Source organism: Mirounga leonina, unplaced genomic scaffold (genome assembly GCF_011800145.1).
Source record: "Mirounga leonina isolate KUSES-001 unplaced genomic scaffold, KU_Mleo_1.0 Mir_180, whole genome shotgun sequence".
Classification (NCBI taxonomy): Eukaryota; Metazoa; Chordata; class Mammalia; order Carnivora; family Phocidae; genus Mirounga; species Mirounga leonina.
Window position 1 is genome coordinate 27,401,400 of NW_023270469.1, and position 21,644 is coordinate 27,423,043.

A 21,644-nucleotide genomic window follows, 5' to 3' on the forward strand; every position below is an offset into this window, starting at 1 on the left:
AGAACAGAAAGCCCAGAAATAATCCCACACATATATGGTCAATTAATTTACAACAAAGGAGCCAAGAATATACAATGGAGAAAGGACAGTCTCTCCAATAAATGGTGCTGGGAAAACTGGACAGCCACATGCAAAAGAATGAAACTGGACCATTATCTCACACCATATACAAAAAATAACTCAAACTGGATTAAAGATTTGAATGTAAGACCTGAAACCATAAGACACCTAGAAGAAACATGGGCAGAAAGCTCCTTGACATCAGTCTTGGTGATGATTTTTTTTTTTTTTTTTTTGGATTTGACACCAAAATCAAAGGCAACGAAAGCAAAAATAAACAAATGGGACTCCATTAAACTAAAAAGCTTCTGCACAGCAAAGGAAACCATCAACAAAATGAAAAGGCAACCTACTAAATGGGAAAAAATGTCTGCAAATCATTTATCTGATAAGGGGTTAATATTCAAAGTATATAAAGAACTCATATAACCCAATAGCTAAGAACTAAACAATTTGATTAAAGAATGGGCAGAGGACACATTTCTCCCAAGAAGACATACAGATGGCCAATAGGTACATGAAAAAATGCTCAGCATCCCTAATCATTAGGGAAATGCAAATCAAAACCACAATGAGGTATCACCTTATACCTGTTAGAATGGCTATTAAAAAGAAAAGAAATAACAAGAGTTGCTGAGGATGTGGAGAAAGGGGAACCCTCTAGCACTGTTGGTGGGAATGCAAACTGGTGCAGCCACTCTGGAAAACAGTATGGAGGTGCCTCAAAAAGTAAAAAATAAACTACCCTATAATCCAGCAATTCCACTTGTGGATATTTTTCAAAGGAAAATGAAAACACTAAATGGAAAAGATATATGCACCTTCGTGTTCATTGCATTATTTACAATAGCCAAACACTGGAAACAACCCAAATGTCCATTGATGGACGAATGGATAAACACAGTGTGGTATCCACATACGATGGAAAAGTGATTCAGCCTTCAAAAGGAATGAAATTCTGACAAATGCTACAACATGAATGAACTTTAAGGATATTACGCTCAATGAAGTAAGACACGAAAGGACAAATATTGTATGAAGTCACTTACATGAGACACCAAGAGGAGTCAAATTCATAGAGAAAGTAGAATGGTGGTTTCCAGGAGCTAGAGAGAGACAAGAATGGGGAGTTATTGTTTCATGGGGACAGAGTTTAGTTTGGGAAGATGGAAAAGTTCTGGAGATGGACGGTGGTGATGGTTGTACAACCATGTGACTATATCCAAGGTTACTAAGCTATATACTTGAAAATTGCTAAAATGGTAAATTTTATGTTATGTATATTTTACCATAGTAAAACATTTTATAATGGACAAAATATCTGAATAGACGTGCCAGCAAAGAAGATACATGAATGGCTATTAAGCACATGAAAGGATATTCAACATCATTAGTATTGGAGAAATGCACATTGAAACCATAATGCAATACCACTTTACGCTTACTAAGAATGGCTAGGGTAAAAAATTCAGGTATCTAAGAGGGCTGGCAAGGATGTGGAAAACACACAATCCCTATGCACTGCTAGTGGAAATGTAAAATGGTACAGCCACTTTGGAAAGCCATTTGGCAGTTTCTCCAAAAACTAAACACAGAGCTACCATAAGACCCAGCACTTGCACTCCTAAATATCTAACCAAGAGAAATAAAAACATATGTCCACACAAAGACTCATGCACCAATGTTCATAGCCATTTATGAACATAGCTATTATTTGAAATAGCCAAAAAGTGCAAACAATTCAAACGTCCATCAACTGGTGAATATATAAATATATAAATATAATGTGGTATATCCATACACTGAAACACCTATTCAGCAATAACAAACAAACAAACAAACAAATGAACTACTAAGCAATGCAACTACGTGTCATGAATCTCAAAGACACTACGCTAAGTGAAGGATGCAAAAGACTACGTAGGATTCCATTTATATGAAGTGTCTAGAAAAGGCTAACTCATAGAGACAGAAAGCAGGTCATTCACTGGTTGCCTAGGGCTGGTGGTGGGAGCAGGAATAAACTGCAAATGGGCACAGCAGAACTTCTGGATGATGATAATATTTTAAAACTGTATTGTGGTGATGGTGGCACAACACTAAAAACTTGTTAATATAATTGAATTGTACACTTACAATCAGTGAATTTTATATCATGTAAACTATATCTTAAAAAGGGGTTAAAAAACAAGAAAATAGGGGCGCCTGGGTGGCTCAGTTGGTTAAGCGACTGCCTTCAGCTCAGGTCATGATCCTGGAGTCCCGGGATCGAGTCCCGCATCGGGATCCCTGCTCGACAGGGAGTCTGCTTCTCCCTCTGACCCTCCCGACCCTCCCCCCTCTCATGCTCTCTCTCTCTCAGTCTCTCTCTCTCAAATAAATAAATAAAATCTTTAAAACAAAAAAAACAAAAAAAACCACAAGAAAATAGAATTCCACCAGAAGCCCAAAACCTTCGAGAACTTCCTGAAAAACAAAAAAGCAGATAGAAAACAAAGGATCAGTGGCCAACCTATACAAAGAGCTTCTACAAATCAATAAGAATACTACAAACAAATGAATAGAAAATAGGACAAAGGACATGAATCAGGAGTTCACAGAAAATGACAACTAAGGGCCAATAAATCATTGGAAAGGGGCTCAGCCTTACTGTTAAAAGGAAAGGTGTAATTTAAAATCTAAGATGTCATTTTCACCCATCAGGTTGACATAAAAAATTCAAAGTTAATATGCAGGGTTGATGAGGAAATGGAGCATTGAACACTCTCAGACATTGCTGGTGGAATGCAAGTTGGAACAGTCCCAGTGGAGGACTTTTGGTGAGATCTAGGAAAAGGGTTGTTTCTTGTACTCCAGCAATTTGACCTATCAGCTCACAACTCAGAGAAACTCACTGACCCATGTGTACGAGAAGGAGCCTCAGCCTGCATGTTGGAAAAAGTGGAATCTACCTAAATATCCATCCATTAGTCTGTAAGAAAATTTTGAAATGAACTGCGATATAATCATTCTATGATATACTCTATAGCAGTTATTAGCTACCTATGTCCTAACAGAAATATCTCCAAGGCGTATTGTTGAATGAAAAAAGAAAAAAGTAAGTTGTGGTATTCACTTGCATATGTAAAAATTAGCCAAACAGAAGTTAATGCAGTCTCTTTGTAAAAGATTAATATGAATAAAGCTAAAGATCTCCTTTGATTGTCTGGGAAAATCCCACTCTCCATATATATATGAAGTTTTTAAAAAAAGATTTTATTTGTTTATTTGAGAGAGAGTGCATGCACGAGAGAGAGAGAGAGAGAGAGAGAGAGAGAGAGAGAGCGTGAGCATGAGCTGGGAGTGGGGGGCAGAGGAAGAGGGAGAGAGAAAAGCAGAGTCTTCACTGAGCAGGGAGCCCAACGGATGGGGCTCTATCCCAGGATGCAGGGATCATGACCTGAGCTGAAGGCAGACGCTTAACCGATTGAACCACCCCAGCGCCCCTATATGTGAAGTTTTAATTTCCCTTTTTTATGTAATTAGTATTATACTATATGTACTGTTTTACATGTTTGGTTTTGGGGTTTTTTATTTGTTTGTTTTTACTTAATCATAGGTTGCGGTGGTCTTTCCATAGCAGTACCCAGAGCCTTACATCATCCTTTTTTTTTTTTTTTAAGATTTTATTTATTTATTTGTTAGAGAGAAAGCACAAGTAGAGAGAATAGCAGGCAGAGGGAGAAGCAGACTCCCTGCTGAGCAAGGAGCCCGATGCGGGACTCGATCCCAGGACCAGTCATGACCTGAGTCAAAGGCAGACGCTTAACTGACTGAGCCACCCAATGTGTCCCTTACATCATCCTTTTTAATAGATGTTCATTATGACCAATTTTATACTTCCCTACTAAAGGATATTTAGCTTATTTTGAGGCTTCTGTTAATACAATGATGGTACAGTGAACTTCTTGGGTTGAAGGTATACACATTTTAAGTTTGACTAGCTACTGTTAAAATGTCCTCCAAAGTGGCTGTACCAATTTACACAGAGGATGGAGATTCATAACCACTCCCCTACCACCTCACTATTAATAAAAAAATAAGTCTTTCACTCTGTTGCCAAACCGGTGGGCAAATGTTATTTTTATTTGTACCTCCTTGATAGAAATGACATTGAATATTATTTCATTGGTTCTTTGGCCTTTCCAGTTTATTTTCCCATGAATTGCTTATTTATATCCTTGGGAAATTTTTTTTTTGAAGGTTTTATTTAGGGGGCGCCTGGGTGGCTCAGCGGTTAAGCCTCTGCCTTCAGCTCGGGTCATGATCCCAGAGTCCTGGGATCAAGCCCCACCTCGGGCTCCCTGCTCAGCGGGAAGCCTCCTTCTCCCTCTCCCACTGCCCCTGCTTGTGTTCCCTCTTTCACTGTGTCTCTCTCCATCAAATAACTAAATAAAATCTTTAGTTATTTGACGGAGAGAGAGAGAGCACTAGCAGGGGGAGCGGCAGAGGGAGAGGGAGAAGCAGACTCCCCGCTGAGCAGGGAGCCCAAAGTGGGGCTCGATCCCAGGACCCCGTGATCATGACCTGAGCTGAAGGCAGACGCTTAACCGACTGAGCCACCCAGGCATCCCTCCTCTAATATTTTTTAAAAAGGTCTTATTTATTTATTTGAGAGAGATGGCACCTGAGCGAGGGTGGGGGGCAGGTAATAGAGAGAGAGAGAGAGAGAGAGGAACAAGCAGACTCCACGTGCTGAGCCGGGCTCGTAGAGGGGCTCAATCCCGCCACCCTGAAATCATGACCTGAGCCAGATCAAGAGTCAGACGCTTAACCGACTGAGCCACCCAGGTGCCCCCACTTTTTTCTTTTGTGACTGGCTTACAACTTCACGTTGTAGCATATCTCAGAACTTCGTTCCTTTCAATGAATGAATAATATTCCACTGTATATATATACCACATTCTGTTTACCCATTCTTCTATCAGTGGCTACCTACATTGCTTCCACCTTTTGGCTATTGTGAATAACGCTGCTATGAACATGGGTCTACGAATATCTCTTTGAGACCCTGTTTTCAATTCTTTTGGGTTTTACCCAAAGGTGGAATTGCTGGGTTCTATGGTAATTCCATCTTTAATTTTTGAAGACTGCCATTCTGTTTCCATAAGTGGCTGCACCATTTTGCATTTCCACCACTGAAGCTCAAGGATTCCAGTTTCGCCACATCCTTGCCAACACTTGTTATTTTGTTTTTTGATAGTAGTCATCTGCTATGGTCTGAATGTTTGTGTCTCCTGGGGCCTTTGGGAGGTGCCTGGGTCATGAGGTGGAGCTCTCATGCAAGGGATTAGTGCTCTTCTAAAAGAGACCCCACGGGGCTCCCTAGTCCCTTCTGCCATGTGAAAATGCAGTAGGAAGTCTTTGGCCCAGAAGAGGGCCTTCACTCTGATCTCAGGCTTCTCCACTCCAGACCCGTGAGAAATAAATTTCTGTTGTTTATATGCTTCTCAGTCTGTAATATTTTGTTATAGGAGGTCCAACAGACAAAAACATCACCCTAATGAGTGTGAGGTGATTCAGGTTTGTTCTGATGCCTTTTGTAACACAAGGCAAGCCAGAAGCACGAAAACAAGCATGGTTAGGTTTAAGGGTCTGATTTTAGTCAGTTAGCCTAGGTTCAAATCCTGACTCTCCCATGTTCTAGCTACATGGAAAGTAGAAGCAATGACCCTGAGATCATGACCTGAGCCTGTTCTTTTTCTTTTTCGTCTTCTTCTTCTTCTCCTTTTTCTTTTCTTTTTTCGTCCTATTATAACTTCATTGGTCCTGCTCCCTTCTGCCTATAAAAGTCTTTCATTTTGTGCTCCTTGGAACTCCTTTCTATCTGCCAGACTGGAAACTGCCTGATTTGGATCAATGCTCAAATAAACACATATGCCTCAGTTTCTCTTTTTACAGACCTCTATTGTCCCATCTGTAAAATGGGTATAATCATCATACCATTCTTTTAGAGTTCAAGGGTTAAGTAAGATAACATACGTAAAAGATACATTTGAGGACTTAGCACAAGTCCTCAAATGTATCAATCTTTTATTTTATGTCTTATTTAAAAGAATCATCTCCACCCCAGAGTAATAAACATCCTATTTTTCCCTTCTGATTCTTTTATAGCTTTGATTTTGCTCCTAGGTATTTAAATCAATTGAAAATACTTTTTACATGATATGCAAAAGGATAGCCAAATATTCCAATGCTTCTCACTGACTAGTGTATCCTTTTGCCACTAACCTGATCATCTCTTACTCCCAGCTACACAGGGTCTGTTTTTGGACCCTCCTCTCTGTCCAACGGATCTATTCCTGAGCTGACATTACTTCCTAGAGCTTTAGAACAAGAAATGCTAGCGGGTTAGAGCAAACCCTTTTTGCTGTTCCTTTTCAGAACTGGTTTGGCTTTTCTCAAACTCTATTTTTCTACACAGCCTATTAGGTCTTAAAAATAAATCCTGGTGGGCTTTTGAATGAACTGTCCTGAAAAACTAAATTGGAGGAAAATCGATGTGTTTACAGCATTGTAACCTCTTGCTGGGAAACTCTTGACTCCCTGGAATTCTGTCTCTCCCTTCTCAGCCAGCCCAGGTAGAGCTGAGTGTTCTCTTTCACCAAGGACTGGATCACAACCACAGTGGATAAAAGCTCTTATTACCCTACTTGCCCTTGAAGAAAAAGGGGCTGGAGACAAACTGCCAAAGGAGATGATTTGAAAGGAGCTGAATAATCTGTTTCGGGGAGACAGGCTATTCAGGGTGGTGACCTTGGAAACGCAGCTGACAGTTTGCCAAGACAGGCCCCTGGGCCTCCTGGACTCTCTCCTCTGATGGCTCTCACAACAGGCAACTTTGTAGGAGCACTTAGAACATTCCAGGAATCACAGGGCTTTGGGACTGTGAATTAACTTCCCCCCAACCCCGTTGTACAGATGAAGAACGTGAGGTTGACAGGCAGGAGCAAAAGACCAGCATATGGGTCTGGTCTCTCTGTCCCCAGATTTGAGCTTGACTTAGCAGGAGGCTCAAGTGCCATCTGAAGGTTGGGGTGGGGGGGCACGGTGCCTAGAGCTCCCTCCCAACCTCAAGCAGAACAGTGGCCATGTCTCAGGATTTCACTTTTCAACGGGGCAGTTCCCTCAGATTAGACTCCCCCTACCCCCACATCCTTCCCCTTTAAGAAGAGACCAGTCCTTGGCTTAGGCCATTCATGGGATTTATTGTCACTTGCCAGGGGCTGGCAGCGGAAGGGGACACAGCCACCACAGGAGAGGTGGCACTGGGCCACCCAGCTCTCTTCACACGCGGTTCACACGGAGGGACGCATCCTCACTGGTGGCAGCTACACTTGTCAGCCTCGGCCTCCGCGCCCTCTCCACCTTTGCACGCACAATCCTTGGCACATTTCTCACACTCTGCAGGGCAGCATGAGCAGCAGCCTGCAGATAAGATCAGGAGCCACCAGGCTGATGGCCTCTCCCTGCATCTATCTCCATCCAAAGGGAAGGGGACAAGGAGGGCTGCTAGGGGCCTAGTCGCTGCCCACCCCCCCACCCGCCCCCAGAGTAGTCTCACGCCTGGTATGACTCAGCATCTGTGGCGTGTCAGCTGCATGCTGGGCTACCACGGGAGAGGAGTGTCCAGGAAGTAGCCCACAGCCCCTTCGGTGGATGCAGGGGAGTCCCGGGGATGGTGGGGGTAGTGCTGGACCGTAAGGAGGAAGCATCACAGGGCCAACGGCCTTGAAAAGGGACTTGAAGGATAAACTTGGAGGAGCCCAGATGATATAGGTGTAGGGGTTCCAGGAAACCCGTGGGAGGATCTATGGTTAGTCTTATACACCAGGGAGGAAGGCAGCCTTCCTCCCACCTCCTACTCCCCAAGCATATTACACTGCTCCTGGGGAGACTGGGGGAGGTCAAATTGAGGGGACCCTCAAAGGCCTGAGAGGGACCAAGGGACCATAACTCCAGAGCTGGCCCCCAGCCTCGCCACCGGCTTCCCCAGGCACTGAGGTTTGGAGGTGAGGGTTTGGACCAGGGTTGCGTTCTCCATCCCAGCTCCCCATGAGAAGCTGGGGATTTACAAAAACATCTTGCCCCAGGCCTACTGTTCCAATCCCTGGGGGTGGGGCCTGGGCGACTGCATCATGGTCTCCCCAGGTGATTCTGTCCCAGTAAGAGTCAAAAGCAACGTAACAGGGGGACTCCGGGTCTCTCCATCTTGCGTAGGGAGACATCGACTTCAGGGAGCAGAGGGGGCAGGGACGGGGGGGGTCCCCACACTCACTCTTCTTGCAGGAGGTGCATGTGCATCCCTCGCACTTGCAGGAGCCGTCGCAGGTGCAGGAACCGCCTAGAGGGGGGGACGCCACAGGAAGGGTTAAATGTGCTAAAACTGGGGTGCGGCCAGGCCTAAAGGAGGAGATGGGGTGTCAAATCTCAGCGCCCTCTGGGATATAACCAAGTCCACCCTTCGACGAGGTTAAAAATGGCAAACAATCCCTTCCCCCAAATGTCCTTGAGCGGGTCCGTAGGGCGTGGGATTCTCTGCAAGTCAGGGGCGCGCTGGGCCGCGGGCTGGGGGCTGGGGGCGGGGGCTCACCAGTAGGGCAAGGGCAGGTCTCAGGGTCCATGTCCAGAGGAGCTGCCGCTGGAGGAGGTGAATTGGCTTCTCCGGGCAACTGGACGCACTAGTGGCAGCAGGTGGCGAGGCTTTTATAGCCCCAGACGGGGGCGCGCATGCACAGCCCGCTCGCGCACGGCGCCCCCTCTCTCCATCTGGGCACACGGGCTTCCGCGGAGGCGCGCATTGCGGCTGCGGACCCCCCTCCCCCGTCCCTCCCTCCCCCCCCGCTGCGGTGTGCACTGCCGGGTGCGCGCGCGTGCTCCCAACTCCCCTGCGGGGGCCCCTTCCCACTGCGTGCGCAGGGGCGACACTCCGCGCTCGTCCGTGTGCGCGCGGCCGTGAGCGCCGACGGGGACGCGCCCGCCGCTGCAGCGGTCCCCGGCAGAACGTGCGCCCTTCCCCCCTCAGAGAGCGGCGTTGCACGTTCCCCAGCCCTTCCCTGCCTCTCATCTCCTCTTATTCTAGCATTTTGGGGCGCCCGATTCATCCAAATGGGGTGCTGAGCACCCTGCTGCTCTAGGGCCCCATGAAATGGGAAAAGAATCGTAACACCAATGGAAGGGCCTTGCAAACTGGATTTGGGAGGGGCGGGGCTCTGGGAAGACTGAAGGACAGGGCTGGGGTGACTGGGGGGAGTCCTGGGGGGGGGCGCGGGTGGTGGTACTAGGTGGCTGCACCCCAGTTTCAAAGGGAAGCAACTCTCCTTTTATCTTTTCCTTCTGTTGAGTCCCTTGTGCCTGTGGTAGGCTGAAGAAAAGGCCCCCAAAAGATATCCATGTCAAATCCCAGAACCTCTATTACCTTATTTGGACAAATGGTCTTTGTAGATGTCATTCAGTTAAGGATCTTGAGAGGAGATCATCCTGGATTGGGCCCTAAATCCAATGACAATTGTCCTTATAAGACACATAGAGAATAGACAGAAGAGGAGGAGGCCATGTGACCACAGGAGACTAAGATTGGTGTGACGGAGGCCGAGGCCACCAGAAGCTGGACCCAGAGCAGATCACTTCCTTCCTTTGAGCCTCACTGGCCTTGCTCAGCAAATGAACACACTTAATCCCCAGGAAACTGGGGAGCAAAGGAAAGCATTAGATAACCCGTCAAGGGCTATCGAAGTAGAAGAAACAATTGCTAATGGTGGCATTTCAGATAGTCAGTCACCTGGTGACCCCCCCATGGAGAGGCCTCACTTCACCTCCTGGTGGGGCAAGCACCTTTCACATAGTTGCAGTGGGCTTCCTAGGGACCAGGCTTATCTAGAGACAGAGGGTTTTTTTTTTTTTTGTAAGCTTTTATTTATTTGAGAGAGAGAGGGCTAGTGAGAGAGCGCACAAGGGGGGGGGGCACAGGGAGGGGGCAAGCAGATTCCCCAGTGAGCAGGGACCCCATGTGGAGCTCAATCCTGAGATCAGGACCTGAGCCACCTAGGTGTTCCTAGAGACAGAGTTTTAAAAAAAGAGAATAATAGGAAGGAAGGAAGGAAGGGAGGGAGGGAGGGAGGGAAGGAGGGAGGGAGAAAGAAAGGGAGAAATTAATTCTAGGATCCCTGCAGTAAAACGTTGGAAAGGTGGAGGTGGGAGGGGAAATCCACTGCCTCCCCAAGAATGGACGTTCCCTCATAAGCCCTCGCAAAGTGTTCTTATCACCTGTCCAACCCTAGCTTCCACTTCCTTCCAGGAGATGCCCTTTTAGGACCTGCATCCCTCCCTCTTTAGAGGTGATCCCTAGGCTGCCTCCCAAGGAAGGCAGGTCTGGTGAGCTTTCAGACTTTGGTTTCGCTGACCCTGGAGCAGAAACTGAGCGCTGCTACAAATATCCCCCAGGCAGAGTGAGCCTCTGTTCTCAATCAGAGCTGGACCAGCACTTTCAAACGTTGGTTGGAAACCCTCCCTCCCCCCAAAGGCCCCCCAGGGGCCTCCAAATGGCTTCATCCGAGGGGTGGAGCTAGCTGGTTCCTCCAGGCTTTGCCGGTCCCACATGTGTTGGTCTGTGAGTCTAGGCATCAGTAGTGGTGAGAGAAGAGAAAAGCAGAAGACGAGAACCAAGAGTCTCAGGACATGCTATGGTGTGATCTGTCAAGGTATTTAATGGGAAGTCCAGGTTGGTTCTCAACATTGGCTTCATGCAGTTTCAGATGACAGAGCTCACCAGCTCTGATTTCCTGTTTGTTTTCATGTTGCCTGAGGCTACTCTGACCCCAGGTCCGCATTGCCCGTAGCCCTCAAGGCTTCAGTATCTAGAACGTTCCCTGCCAGTAAAAAGCGCACGCCAGCGCACTCAGCCAGAGCTGTCCCCTCCTTCCCCCTCAGGCTCTCAGACTTCCTTGGGGCTGAGCCTCAGAGGAAGCCATCTGGAGCCCCTGGCTTAGTTCATCTTTTCTGCGATGACCTCAGGAAAAAGCAAGGAGTCCAGCAAGTCCCCTCCCTGGCCGATCTTGATTCAGGGCTGCACTGAGCTGTTGCATTGCCCTCAGAGGGTCTCCTAATTTACTATCCCGGGACCGAACAATTGACTGAGAGTTCAGGATCCTGGGCAAATAGTGGTGCGCTGAAAGAATTTGCAAATGTGCTTCTTTGTAAGTAAAGTCGTTTCTTGGAGAGATATGGCTTTATTAGTAGAATGACTGTTGAGTGAGCAACTTTATCCATGGGGCAGCTGAAGCAGCAGAAGGGGCTGGGGGTCACAGAGAGGGTAAGGAGGCAGAGTAAGGATGGGGAGGGAGCCTCAGCCTGCCGTAGAACAAGTCAGCTAGAAATTGAATCCTCTGTCTCCATGGTTACCTCCTGTTTGTGGCAAATGATTCAGTTTCTCCTCTACAGTAGTGATACAAGACCTCCTTTTAAAATAAATTTAAGTATAATAATAGACCAGGTGATATGTAATTATGCCTAAAATCGAGTAGGTGGTTCTCGAAGGACAGCAATCAGGGAAATACTGCCCTACACGAGGCCAATCCCCTGAGCGCTCACATCCAACGTGGCTTCGGGCTCCTTCTCCCCTGCCCTCCTGCATCCTTCCCCGCCAGGCATTGGCACCTTTGGGGTGTACTCTGAAGGCCACGGGAAGATTCTGTTCTCTCTGATCACTCGTGGGACGGAAAGTGTTGGAGGAGAAGGTGGGGAAAGGCAGCCTCTGAGCTTCCAGGTTTCAGAAAGTGGCCAGGTTGACCCCAGCAACCGTGCCAATACCTTGGTTCCTGGGGTTTACTCCGAGCTCTAAGGACTGTAATGCAGAGTTTTCCCCAAGGGGCTGCCATCTCCTGTCAATGAGGGGCCCGGGCGGGGCCGGGGGGGAATCATTAAAGTCAGGGCCCAAGCTGAGCTGCTTTGGGCGTCGGCGGGTTGGAGTTCAAGGGCCATCCCTCGAGGAAGCTCTTGTGCGTGGTGGGGTCAGGAGCTCCATGGCTCTAGGGGGACAGGGTTATGACAAGGGAAGGGTCCATTTTAGCTGGGGCATCAGGAGAAAGCCCGCAGGGCCCCCAAACTTCAGGAGACACTCCGGGTGTCTGCTGGGCTCCCACATCAGGATAATGGGGGTCCTGCACTGCTCACGTATCCCAGACCACCCTGACACTCCTGCCAGAATCTTCTTCCTAAAATGCAGCAAGTGAAGACTGGCTTTGGCGTCAGACAGACCTGATTTTGAATCTCACCAGTTTCCCTCCGCTATTCACTGGGGATCATCATACTCCTTACCGCTTCGGTTATGGTGAACATCCAGGAGATTCTTCAGGCAGATTGCCGAAGACATCCCAGGTCTCAGCAAACAGTGCTTCAATGCCTCCCTCTTCCAGGAAGTCTTCATTCCTGCCTGTAGCCAGACTTACCCATCCTTCTTGGAACTTCTATGGGGTTTTGTCTAGATATTTTCCTCCCTGGAGGAGAGGGGAGAGGGTAGTCCAACAGTCTCCCTGACACACTCTGAGGTCCCTAAAGGCAGAGGCTGAGCGAGGAGGTTCTTTTCTCTCCTCCCTTCTATGCTTAGCAAAGCTCCCTGCACACCTGAAATGTCTTTGAATGCTGCGTGAAGGAATCAATGTGAGAACTAGGAGTCTGACTTTGGGCTCACCCTTTTTTATGGGAGCTCTTGAAGGCTGGGTTGTGAAGAGTCAGGTTAAATTACATGTATCTTAATGAAGTTACCCTGTAGCCTCCAGCATCCTGCTTTGTGTAATGAGCAACGTGGTGGTGAAGTCTCTCCTTCTCCACCACAAACGTTTATTGAACACTGCCTTAAGCCACACACTGTGTTAGGAATGGCAGGTACAAAGGGGAGCAGGACAATGACAATGTCTGTCTTTTCTGAGAACCCACTATCTGGGCAAGGAGGCATTTCATAAGAAATCCACACATATGGGGCGCCTGGGTGGCTCAGTCAGTTAAGCGTCTGCCTTTGGCTCATGTCATGATCCCAGGGTCCTGGGACCGAGCCCCACATCAGGCTCCCTGCTTATTGGGGAGTCTGCTTCTCCCTCTCCATCTGCCCCTTCTCCTCCACCCCCCTCGTGCTCTCTCTCTCGCTCTCAAAATAAGTAAATCAAATCTTAAAAAAAAAAATTCCACATGTAGTAAGCTAAGTGCTGCCGGGAGGGTATATGACATGGTGGTGCCCGTGCTTTCTGCATAAACCAATCTCCCCTCTCTCCCGTCCTCATTAGATCCCCGCTCCCCCACTACCCACCGCCCAGGTCTGGGGACAGGCAGCATCGCCTTCTCCCAGAAATCACCCCAGAGCAGCCTCACCTAGCATTAAAGTTGTGTCCCACATCTCACCTTACTTCAGTAGTTCTCCACGATCAACAGTTTTGCCCCCAGGAATATTTGGCAATGTCTGAGAACATTCTGGTTGTCACAACATGACGGTGGTGGTGGTGGTTATCATGGTGTTGGCATCGAATGGGTAGAGGCCAAGGATGCTCCTAAGCATCCTTCAATGCCCAGACTAACCTGCCCCCAAAAGAATGATGTGGCCTAACATGTCAATAGTGCAGAGGTTGAGAAACCCTGCTTTACTTTATCCTATAACAAATCCAGGATGGTTTTTTCGCAACTCAGCCACGGAGGGAAGGGAGCCAGGGGAATCAGAACCCCTGCCTTATCCCAGCTTGCATCTTTGGACCTCTGATTCATCCTCTGGCAGATGTGGGTAGTCATGCCCAGCCCTGCCTCCCAGCCCAGTCCTCCTCTGGGAACTGAAATATGAGAAAGTAAGTGAGAGCACTTGCCAGGGAAGGTGGATGGTAAGGCTGGGCATGGAGAGGGAAGGAAGCCTCCATTGAGCCAACGTGTATTGTGGTCACGTGGCCCAAACTTTCCAAGACTGTTTCAGTTTCAAGTACCCTGTCCTATCCTTACCTCTAAAAATAATTCATACTGGGGTGCCTGGGTGGCTCAGTCGTTAAGCGTCTGCCTTCGGCTCAGGTCATGATCCCAGGGTCCTGGGATCGAGCCCCACATCAGGCTCCCTGCTCGGTGGGAAGCCTGCTTCTCCCTCTCCCACTCCCCCTGCTTGTGTTCCCTCTCTCGCTGTGTCTCTCTCTGTCAAAAAAAAAAAATTGTACAATTCAGGCCACCTGTACCTCAGATTCAAAAACATCTGGGTCTACCTTCCCTCTTCCTCTTCTTCCTTCTTTGTTTATTGCAGAAATTTTGAAAAATTAAAAAATCTATATAATTCTTTCAAATATAAAAACAGAAGCCTACAGTATACACTGATTTATAAATGACTTTTTCCTTGCTTATCAGATTATGAACATCTGCCCATGAAATCAATTTCACTTTACAATTTTAGTTTAGTAGGTTCATTACACAATTTATTTAATGGTCTCCTACATAGACACACTTTTGTCGTTTCCAAATCTTCACTGTTATAACCCGTGATGTGGCAAACATCTTGGTAGCTTTTGTGTGTGTATATTCATGATTTTTTCCTGAGGATACAACATTCCCTACAGTAGAATTTCTTGCCCAAAGGATACATTTCCCCCCCTTGTCAAACAGTATTTATTTTATTTTATTTTATTTTATTTTATTTTATTTTATTTTATTTTATTTTAAAAGATTTTATTTATTTGACACAGAGAGACACAGCGAGAGAGGGAACACAAGCAGGGGGAGTGGGAGAGGGAGAGGGAGAAACAGGCTTACCGCGGAGCGGGGAGCCCGATGTGGGGCTCGATCCCAGGACCCTGGGACCATGACCTGAGCCGAAGGCAGACGCTTAACGACTGAGCCACCCAGGCGCCCCAAACAGTATTTATTTTTAAAAAATGTGCTACTTCAGTAAAATTTGGAAAATCCAGAAAGACACAAAGAAAAAAGAAGGAAAAGTAAAAATGATCTTTTATCTGTGATTTGAACACAACCACTGTTAACACTGTAGCGTATTTTCATTTCCATAGTTTGTATTCTGTGTAGCTTCTTTTTTAAAATAAATGACTGCACACCTAATTTGTAGCAGATTTTGCCATAATTATTTCCTGCGTTTTTGCATTTTTAGTGGCATATCCTGTTGTGAGTGCCGCCACAGCGTACTTGAACGATCTCCTAGACTTGAGGCCCTTTCCAGTTTTTCACAATTGTAGATGGTACCGCAATGAATGTTTTCGTGGGAGTGAGGCTTTTTTTATTTTCCCCTGAATTTGTGACGAATTCTTTAGACAGCTTTCTAGAAGTGAAGCTACTGGGACAAATAAGAAGAATTTCATGGTTCTTGGACCCACGTTGCCAAATTATTTTAAAAGCCTCATGTCCTGTGAATCTGGGTGCTTTACACATTGTTAAGGGCTTTTTACACCTAACCGGCCCTTGGAGAGTTTGGCCTGATTTATCTTCCCTGCAGCCTCGTCTGAGGTTCCGAGCCCTTTCTGGGGATCTCTTGGGCCCCAGACGCCGCCAGACTGAGGCGGGAAGAGCGACCTCAACTCTGGCGCCCGGCTCAGAGTGAACGCCTCCGCACCTGCCTCTGGACCTCGAGCGCCCCCTGCAGTCCTCATGAGGAACTTCCTTCCTCGTCCTGCGCCCTGCGTTTCATTCCCCATCGTCTTCCTCTGGTTTCCATCCAAGTGGGAGGATGTCCTGAGCAGGTGCAGACTGTCCCAGCCTCTCATTGTCCTTTAGGCAGCACAAGAACACAATCCGTGATGTGTCAGCCTCCTGGTAGAGCCCCTTCCTGCTCCGAGCACCTCTTCCTTGAGAAAGCTCTTTTTTTCTTGATGTAAAATTCTGTTTTCTCGGTGTTTCCTTGCACTGCTCAAGTTTCACCCCTCATGGCCGCCTGTAACTAGTCTGCTCACTCTTGGCTTCGGCCTTTTCCCCAACTTGTCTTACCCCGCAGTCTTCAAGCGTCTGTCTCTCACCTAGTCCTGCCTGAGTTTGGGGAGAAAGACTTAACTTCTCTGAGTCTCAGTTTTCTCGCCTGTAGAATGGACATCATAATCTGGCTAAGAAGCCTAGCCTGGAATTTAGGGCTCAAGATGGGAGACGGAATATATGCATTTACCTCTCCTTTCTCCTGAGACTCCATTGAAAGAAACTAAAAAAACAAACTAATAAAAGAGCTGAGAATTGGTGCGGGGGAGGATGACTTGGACAGCACATCAGTGGATCAGAGGTTACAAAATTTTTCTGGAATACTGGAATCGGTTAAATCACATTGATGAGTAAATGGGCGGAGAGGAAGCCACAGCTCAGATCAAAAACTAGAGAAGTCTATGGGGGTTCTGTGTTACTTGGTTTTGAGGGGGTTGGGGGAGTCAGACTGGGATAGTGGCAGAGGAAGTGGTCACAGAAACCAGGATGGGGACTGATGGAAGAAGTGGCTGTAGCCTACCACGTGATCATCAGGTTGGCCTCCTTTTCCCCTCCTTGTACAACCCTGCCAGTTGCCCGCAGGCTGAGGCTGCGAGATGTCTCTGAAGAAATGGAGTAACCAGTCTAGGAGGGGCTAGGGCTCGCGGAAAAGGGTCAGAGGAGGGCCCTTTTGGTTTTGGCACTGAGGGGGGGGGGCACACCTGCCTGCTGGCTCCCCACCTGGGCGTGCTAAAACCAAGCCTGCCAGTCAGCAAACCCCACTGACACCCACAGAGCCTGCTTGCAGCTCAGAGAAACAGAAATAGTTCAAGAAAGAGGAAACCTAACAAACATTTATTTTTTTATTTTATTTTATTTTTTTTTCCTAACAAACATTTAAAAAAACTTTCCACACATCAGAGAGATTCAGGAAAGGACTTAAACAAATAAGGTATTGTGATAAATGTTCAGAGAAGAAGCTCTTAATGTATTAAAATATGACTGACCAAAATTTAAAAGATCAATAAGATTGCAAAAAGCCTGAGAAATCTCTCAAAAGCGCCCAGTGAAAAATAAAGGGCAGGTCATGTTGGTGTTCCTAGCAGCAACGCCAAACGTTGGAAGATAATGCAGCGCTGTCTTTAAAAGTGCTAAGAAAAAGTTATATTGAACTTAAAATTTGATATCCAGCCAGACTCTCAAACAGGCATGAGAGAAAAATAAAGGTGTTTTCTGACATTTAGGGAATCCATTCTTTTGGTAACAACAACAACAAAAATTGCTTGAGGAAGTACTTCAGCAAAATAGAAAGGAGCCCGAGATAGAGGATGATGGGGGACCCAAGTACCAATGGGTCTAGCCTAGGAGAACAATGAAAAGAGATCCCAGAATGACAGTTGTACAGAAGATAAGGAAAGAAGCCAGTACATATTCGATTGTTCCACAAATAGCAAGGGGGGAAAGGCAATTCGAAACGCAAGGAAAAACAAAAAGACTACTGCTCTCTGATGGCCACCTGGACATAGGCTGGTGGAGTTGACAGCCGCTCCCAGCCTCTGCTGGGCCCTGCTTTCAGGCCCTTGGCAGCATGAACGCCATCCCAGAGCTCGGGTTATCCACACTCTGCTGGGGGTGGGGTGGTGTGGGTGAGAGGGGACCGAGTCTCCCCCTCCGAAGCGCCAGCCTCCAGGGACTGCAGCCTTCACCTCGGTCCTTCTACAAGGTTGTTTCTGCATCTCCACTTGCTCTCAGTTGCACAGCTTTGGAGTCTGTAAATCTGGATTCGAATCTCAATTCTATAAACTAGCTGTGTGGCCTTGGGCGAGTCACATAACCTCTGTGAGCCTTGGTTTCCCCCTCTGGGGAAGACGGAGTTGATTTTTTTTTTTTTTTAAAGATTTTATTTATTTATTTGACAGAGAGAGACACAGCGAGAAAGGGAACACAAGCAGGGGGAGTGGGAGAGGGAGAAGCAGGCTTCCCGCAGAGCAGGGAGCCCGATGTGGGACTCGATCCCAGGACCCTGGGATCATGTCCTGAGCTGAAGGCAGTCGCTTAACCAGCTGAGCCACCCAGGCGCCCAAGACGGAGTTGATTAACAGTAATGACCTTGTGAGGTCTTGTTGTGACGATTAAAATGAAAATAATGCAGGGGAGATGTGGGGCCCAGTGCCTGGCAGGTAGTAGGTGCTTCATATTTTAATCTGTTATTAGACCACTTTATTCTTTTAAATAACAGCATGCATGGACCATAGATTCCTAACTCAGATCTTGTGGGGGATCCAGAGATGGCTCAGTGGGTTCGGGAGTTCCCTAAGATCACATGTAAAATTGAGTGAAGGTATTTATATGGGCATTTTTAGGAAGAGGAAGGCTCATTGTCGTCAGTGCTTCTCATAGATGTTTATGGTCCCTGCTCTGCATGGTCCCTGGCAGCTGCTAGGCTCAGCGGTGACTCTGCTGTGGGAGAGACTCGGGTAGAGTTTCCTCTTTGTCTCCTACTGTGTTTCATCCACTAATTCTTGTTTTGTCACTGTATTTTTTTGGGGTTCAATCTTCCTATTTTTTCCTCTACTTACTCTTCTCTCTTAAGTGGAAAAAAGGACTTGCAGAGAGGTAACTGTATAAGGGAAAACACAGTTTCCCCAGGTATATAGCACACTGCCATGTGTGTGTGCACACGTGTGTGTGTGTGTGTGTGTGTGTGAGGCAGCGTGTCATACGTGGGATTCAGTGAGTCCCGAAGCAGACCCTGTTCAAGAGGTTTCGTTGGCTGGGGATCCCAGGAAGCACTGGGAGGAAAACGGACAAGTGAGGCAGGGAAGGAAGGGAGCCAATATGGGGTATGTCAGTGAGCGGGGTACCGCCGTGGGCTACTGGAGCCCTGCGCTGCCGGGGACTTCGGGGGCATGGTGTGGAACCTGTCTCAGATTCGTCCCACCGTAATGGTAGAGATGCTGGGGGGTATTTATCCACCGACTCCTGTTTGTTGTCAGCTAAGGGCTGTCCCCAGGGGCGTTGACTGCCCAGTACTCCTGGGCCGCTCTGTGCATGCCTCAAGCAAGCTCCCGCAGCCGGAGGAAGCCCCCTGAGGCAGAGCTGCTGGGTCCTGCGGTGAGCGGCCACCTGCAGAAGGGGCGCAGGCTGACGCTTACTGTATGCACTGGTGTCAGCCCTTCTCGGTCCTGCTGGGTTAGGGCGAAACAGTGCTCTGAGCCACCAGACAACCATGAGCGAAACCTTTATTTTTCAAGCCCTCTCCATGAAGGTCACCCACACTGCATCTGAGCAAATATATAAAAAGCATAACCTATTGTACAATAATTCCAACTTCTCGACTAAGGCACTGTACAGACGCCTGCCGGGCCTTGGTCCTCAGCACAACGGATGTGTTTCAGGGGCAGCAGCTGCACTTGTCCGAGCCCCCTTTGCAGATGCAGCCCCGGGCACACTTGGCGCAGCCGGGGGGGCAGCAAGGACAGCAGCCTGGAAGGGTCAGGAGATGGACAGGTCAGTTTGGGTGTCGACGCTCCCCTCTTACCACGTCCTCTCCCACCACTTAGAGAAAGCAGGAAGGGCAGAGCAGGCCACAGGCTTCAATCCACATTAGCAGAAAACCCCGGGGCAGCAAGCTGTGGGATGCCAGTGCCAGGAGGGATCTCAGGGGTCATCAGGTCTACCAGCTGCCCCAGCGAGGGGAAGCGGCTGGCTCAAGGTCACTGGTCAGTGGCAGATCTGAAACTAAAGCCCAGAGCTCATGACTCTAGGTCAGTGCTCCGTCCCTTTCGGCACTGGGCATAGCCAGACCTCCCTGCAGCCCTCTTCCTCCACGAACACCGGCAACCCGGTGGACGCCCTCACCCCCAGGTGAGGCTGCCCCCCTCAGGAGCTTTGCCCGAGGCCTCGGCTCAGCTGTCATCTCAGATCCTTCTCAAATGGGTCCAAGGCCTCCAGAACCCGCTTCATCCCACCATGGCTGGTGGGTTGGGAAGGGAGGGAACAGACTTTCCTAGCTTCTGGCCAGCCACATCCCCGCTCAGCATAACTCACTTTTCCGGCATGTTTTACAGTTGCAAGTTGTACATTTGCAGTTGTCTCCGCAGACGCAGATTCCTCCTAGAAGAGAGGACAGAGCCCCAAGCGTGAGGACTGGGGTCAAACGGGGACACGAGGTGGCAGGGTTTCTGGGCTGTCCTTGGGGAGTGGCTGGACAAGAGGATGAAGATGCTGCCGAGCATCCCCCCCCACCCCCGCCCCAGGGCATGGGCCCTTGGATGGTTCCCAGTCACAGTCCCCGGATGGAAACTGAGGTGGCTGCATTGGGCCCCTCAGCCGGGATAATTGCTAAAATGCAGATTCATGGGACCGACCCTTGAGATATTCTGATTCATAAGTCTGGGTGGGGAAAGGGAATCATATTTTTCTTTCTTTTTTTTTTTTTTTAAGGGAATCATATTTTAAAAAGTAACCCAGATGATTCCGATGTACGATTGGGTTTGAGAACCACTAAGACCAGGCCAGGTCTACCAAGCCCAAGGTCCCCTAGGGATTGTGGAAGCCTTGTATACCCTCTTCACCTTTTCAAGGTATCAGGCAAGATGGAAACCCTGAATGGGCAGGAGAAAGAACCGGGGACATAAATAACCCCAAAATGAGAGCTGTAGCTGCAGCTTGTTTTCATATAAAAACCATCTACACTTAAAAAAAAAAAAATCATCCCACCTATCATTTGGAGTGTCAAATTTTGAGTGTCAAAATGCTGGAAGTTTCTGTCTCTTTGGCAAGTTTGGGGTACAGACATGTCCTGCTAAGGACCAGAGAGGCTTAAGAGAATTCTTGATACCATTTCCAAAGGCCATAAAAGTCCAAGATGCCTCCAAACTCTGACCTCTCTCCTCCTGCGTTATGTGCTTCCATGGAATTAAGGGGTTTCAGACTCTGGAGCCCACATACACTTCTAACGACTCCCTTGACCTCTGCAAGTGCCTTATGATTTTAGTACTTTCTTAGCCAGCCCTGGGAGGTGGGCAGTTGAGGAGGAGTGATCCTAGTTTTCAGAGGAGGGTATGGAGGTTCAGAAATATGAAGTGTCAGGAGTGAATGGCAGCAGGGGACCCAAACCAGATTGCCAGGTCCTTAGCTCTGGTGGCTGCCCTTAGGGGCCTGACACTAAGCGCCCCCTGAGCCAGGGTCTCAATTCTAGCAAATCAGGCTGGTAGGCAACAGAGTGGGCGCTGCCCCAGAGGTCGCTGGTCCAAGACAAACCCCCTTGGCAGCTCCTAATTGGAGGAAGAGAAATATTCATCAGAGCCCTGTGGGCTCCATATCGGAAGTTGGGGCAAGGTTCCAGGACCCCCAAGCAGGCATCCTTACTCACCAGACATGCAGGTGCATTCCCCGGGGTCCATGGTCCAGGTGTCCCAGAGGCTCCAGCACTATCACAGCTGGGGAAGAGAAGCTGAGTAAGCAGCTGCCGGAGGCTCCCTATTTATAGCTGTGTAGGTGTGCACTTGGGCGTACCCCACCTGTCCCCGGGGCCAGACGCCCTGCACACGGCCCAGCCAGATGCCGCAAGCTGGGGGTTGGAGAGAGTGGGTAGAGGGAGGGCAGAGGAGAGGGAGAGCAGTACAGTCATT

At 48.2% G+C, this 21,644-nt stretch overlaps 1 protein-coding gene across 6 annotated transcripts in view; it reads right to left on the minus strand.

Annotated features, from left to right (window-relative positions):
* Window positions 1-19,236: 19,236 nt before the first annotated feature.
* LOC118023766 (metallothionein-4) overlaps window positions 19,237-21,644 on the minus strand; it is a 34,622-nt gene continuing 32,214 nt past the window's right edge. For all 6 annotated transcript variants that reach the window (XM_035025174.1, XM_035025173.1, XM_035025172.1 and 3 more), the window contains 3 exons: window positions 21,386-21,452; window positions 20,059-20,124; window positions 19,237-19,494 (listed from right to left, as the gene is read on the minus strand). In XM_035025174.1, the coding sequence (XP_034881065.1) occupies window positions 19,403-19,494; window positions 20,059-20,124; window positions 21,386-21,416 (189 nt within the window). In that variant the 5' untranslated portion in view covers window positions 21,417-21,452 and the 3' untranslated portion in view covers window positions 19,237-19,402. The remainder of the gene's footprint in view (window positions 19,495-20,058; window positions 20,125-21,385; window positions 21,453-21,644) is intronic.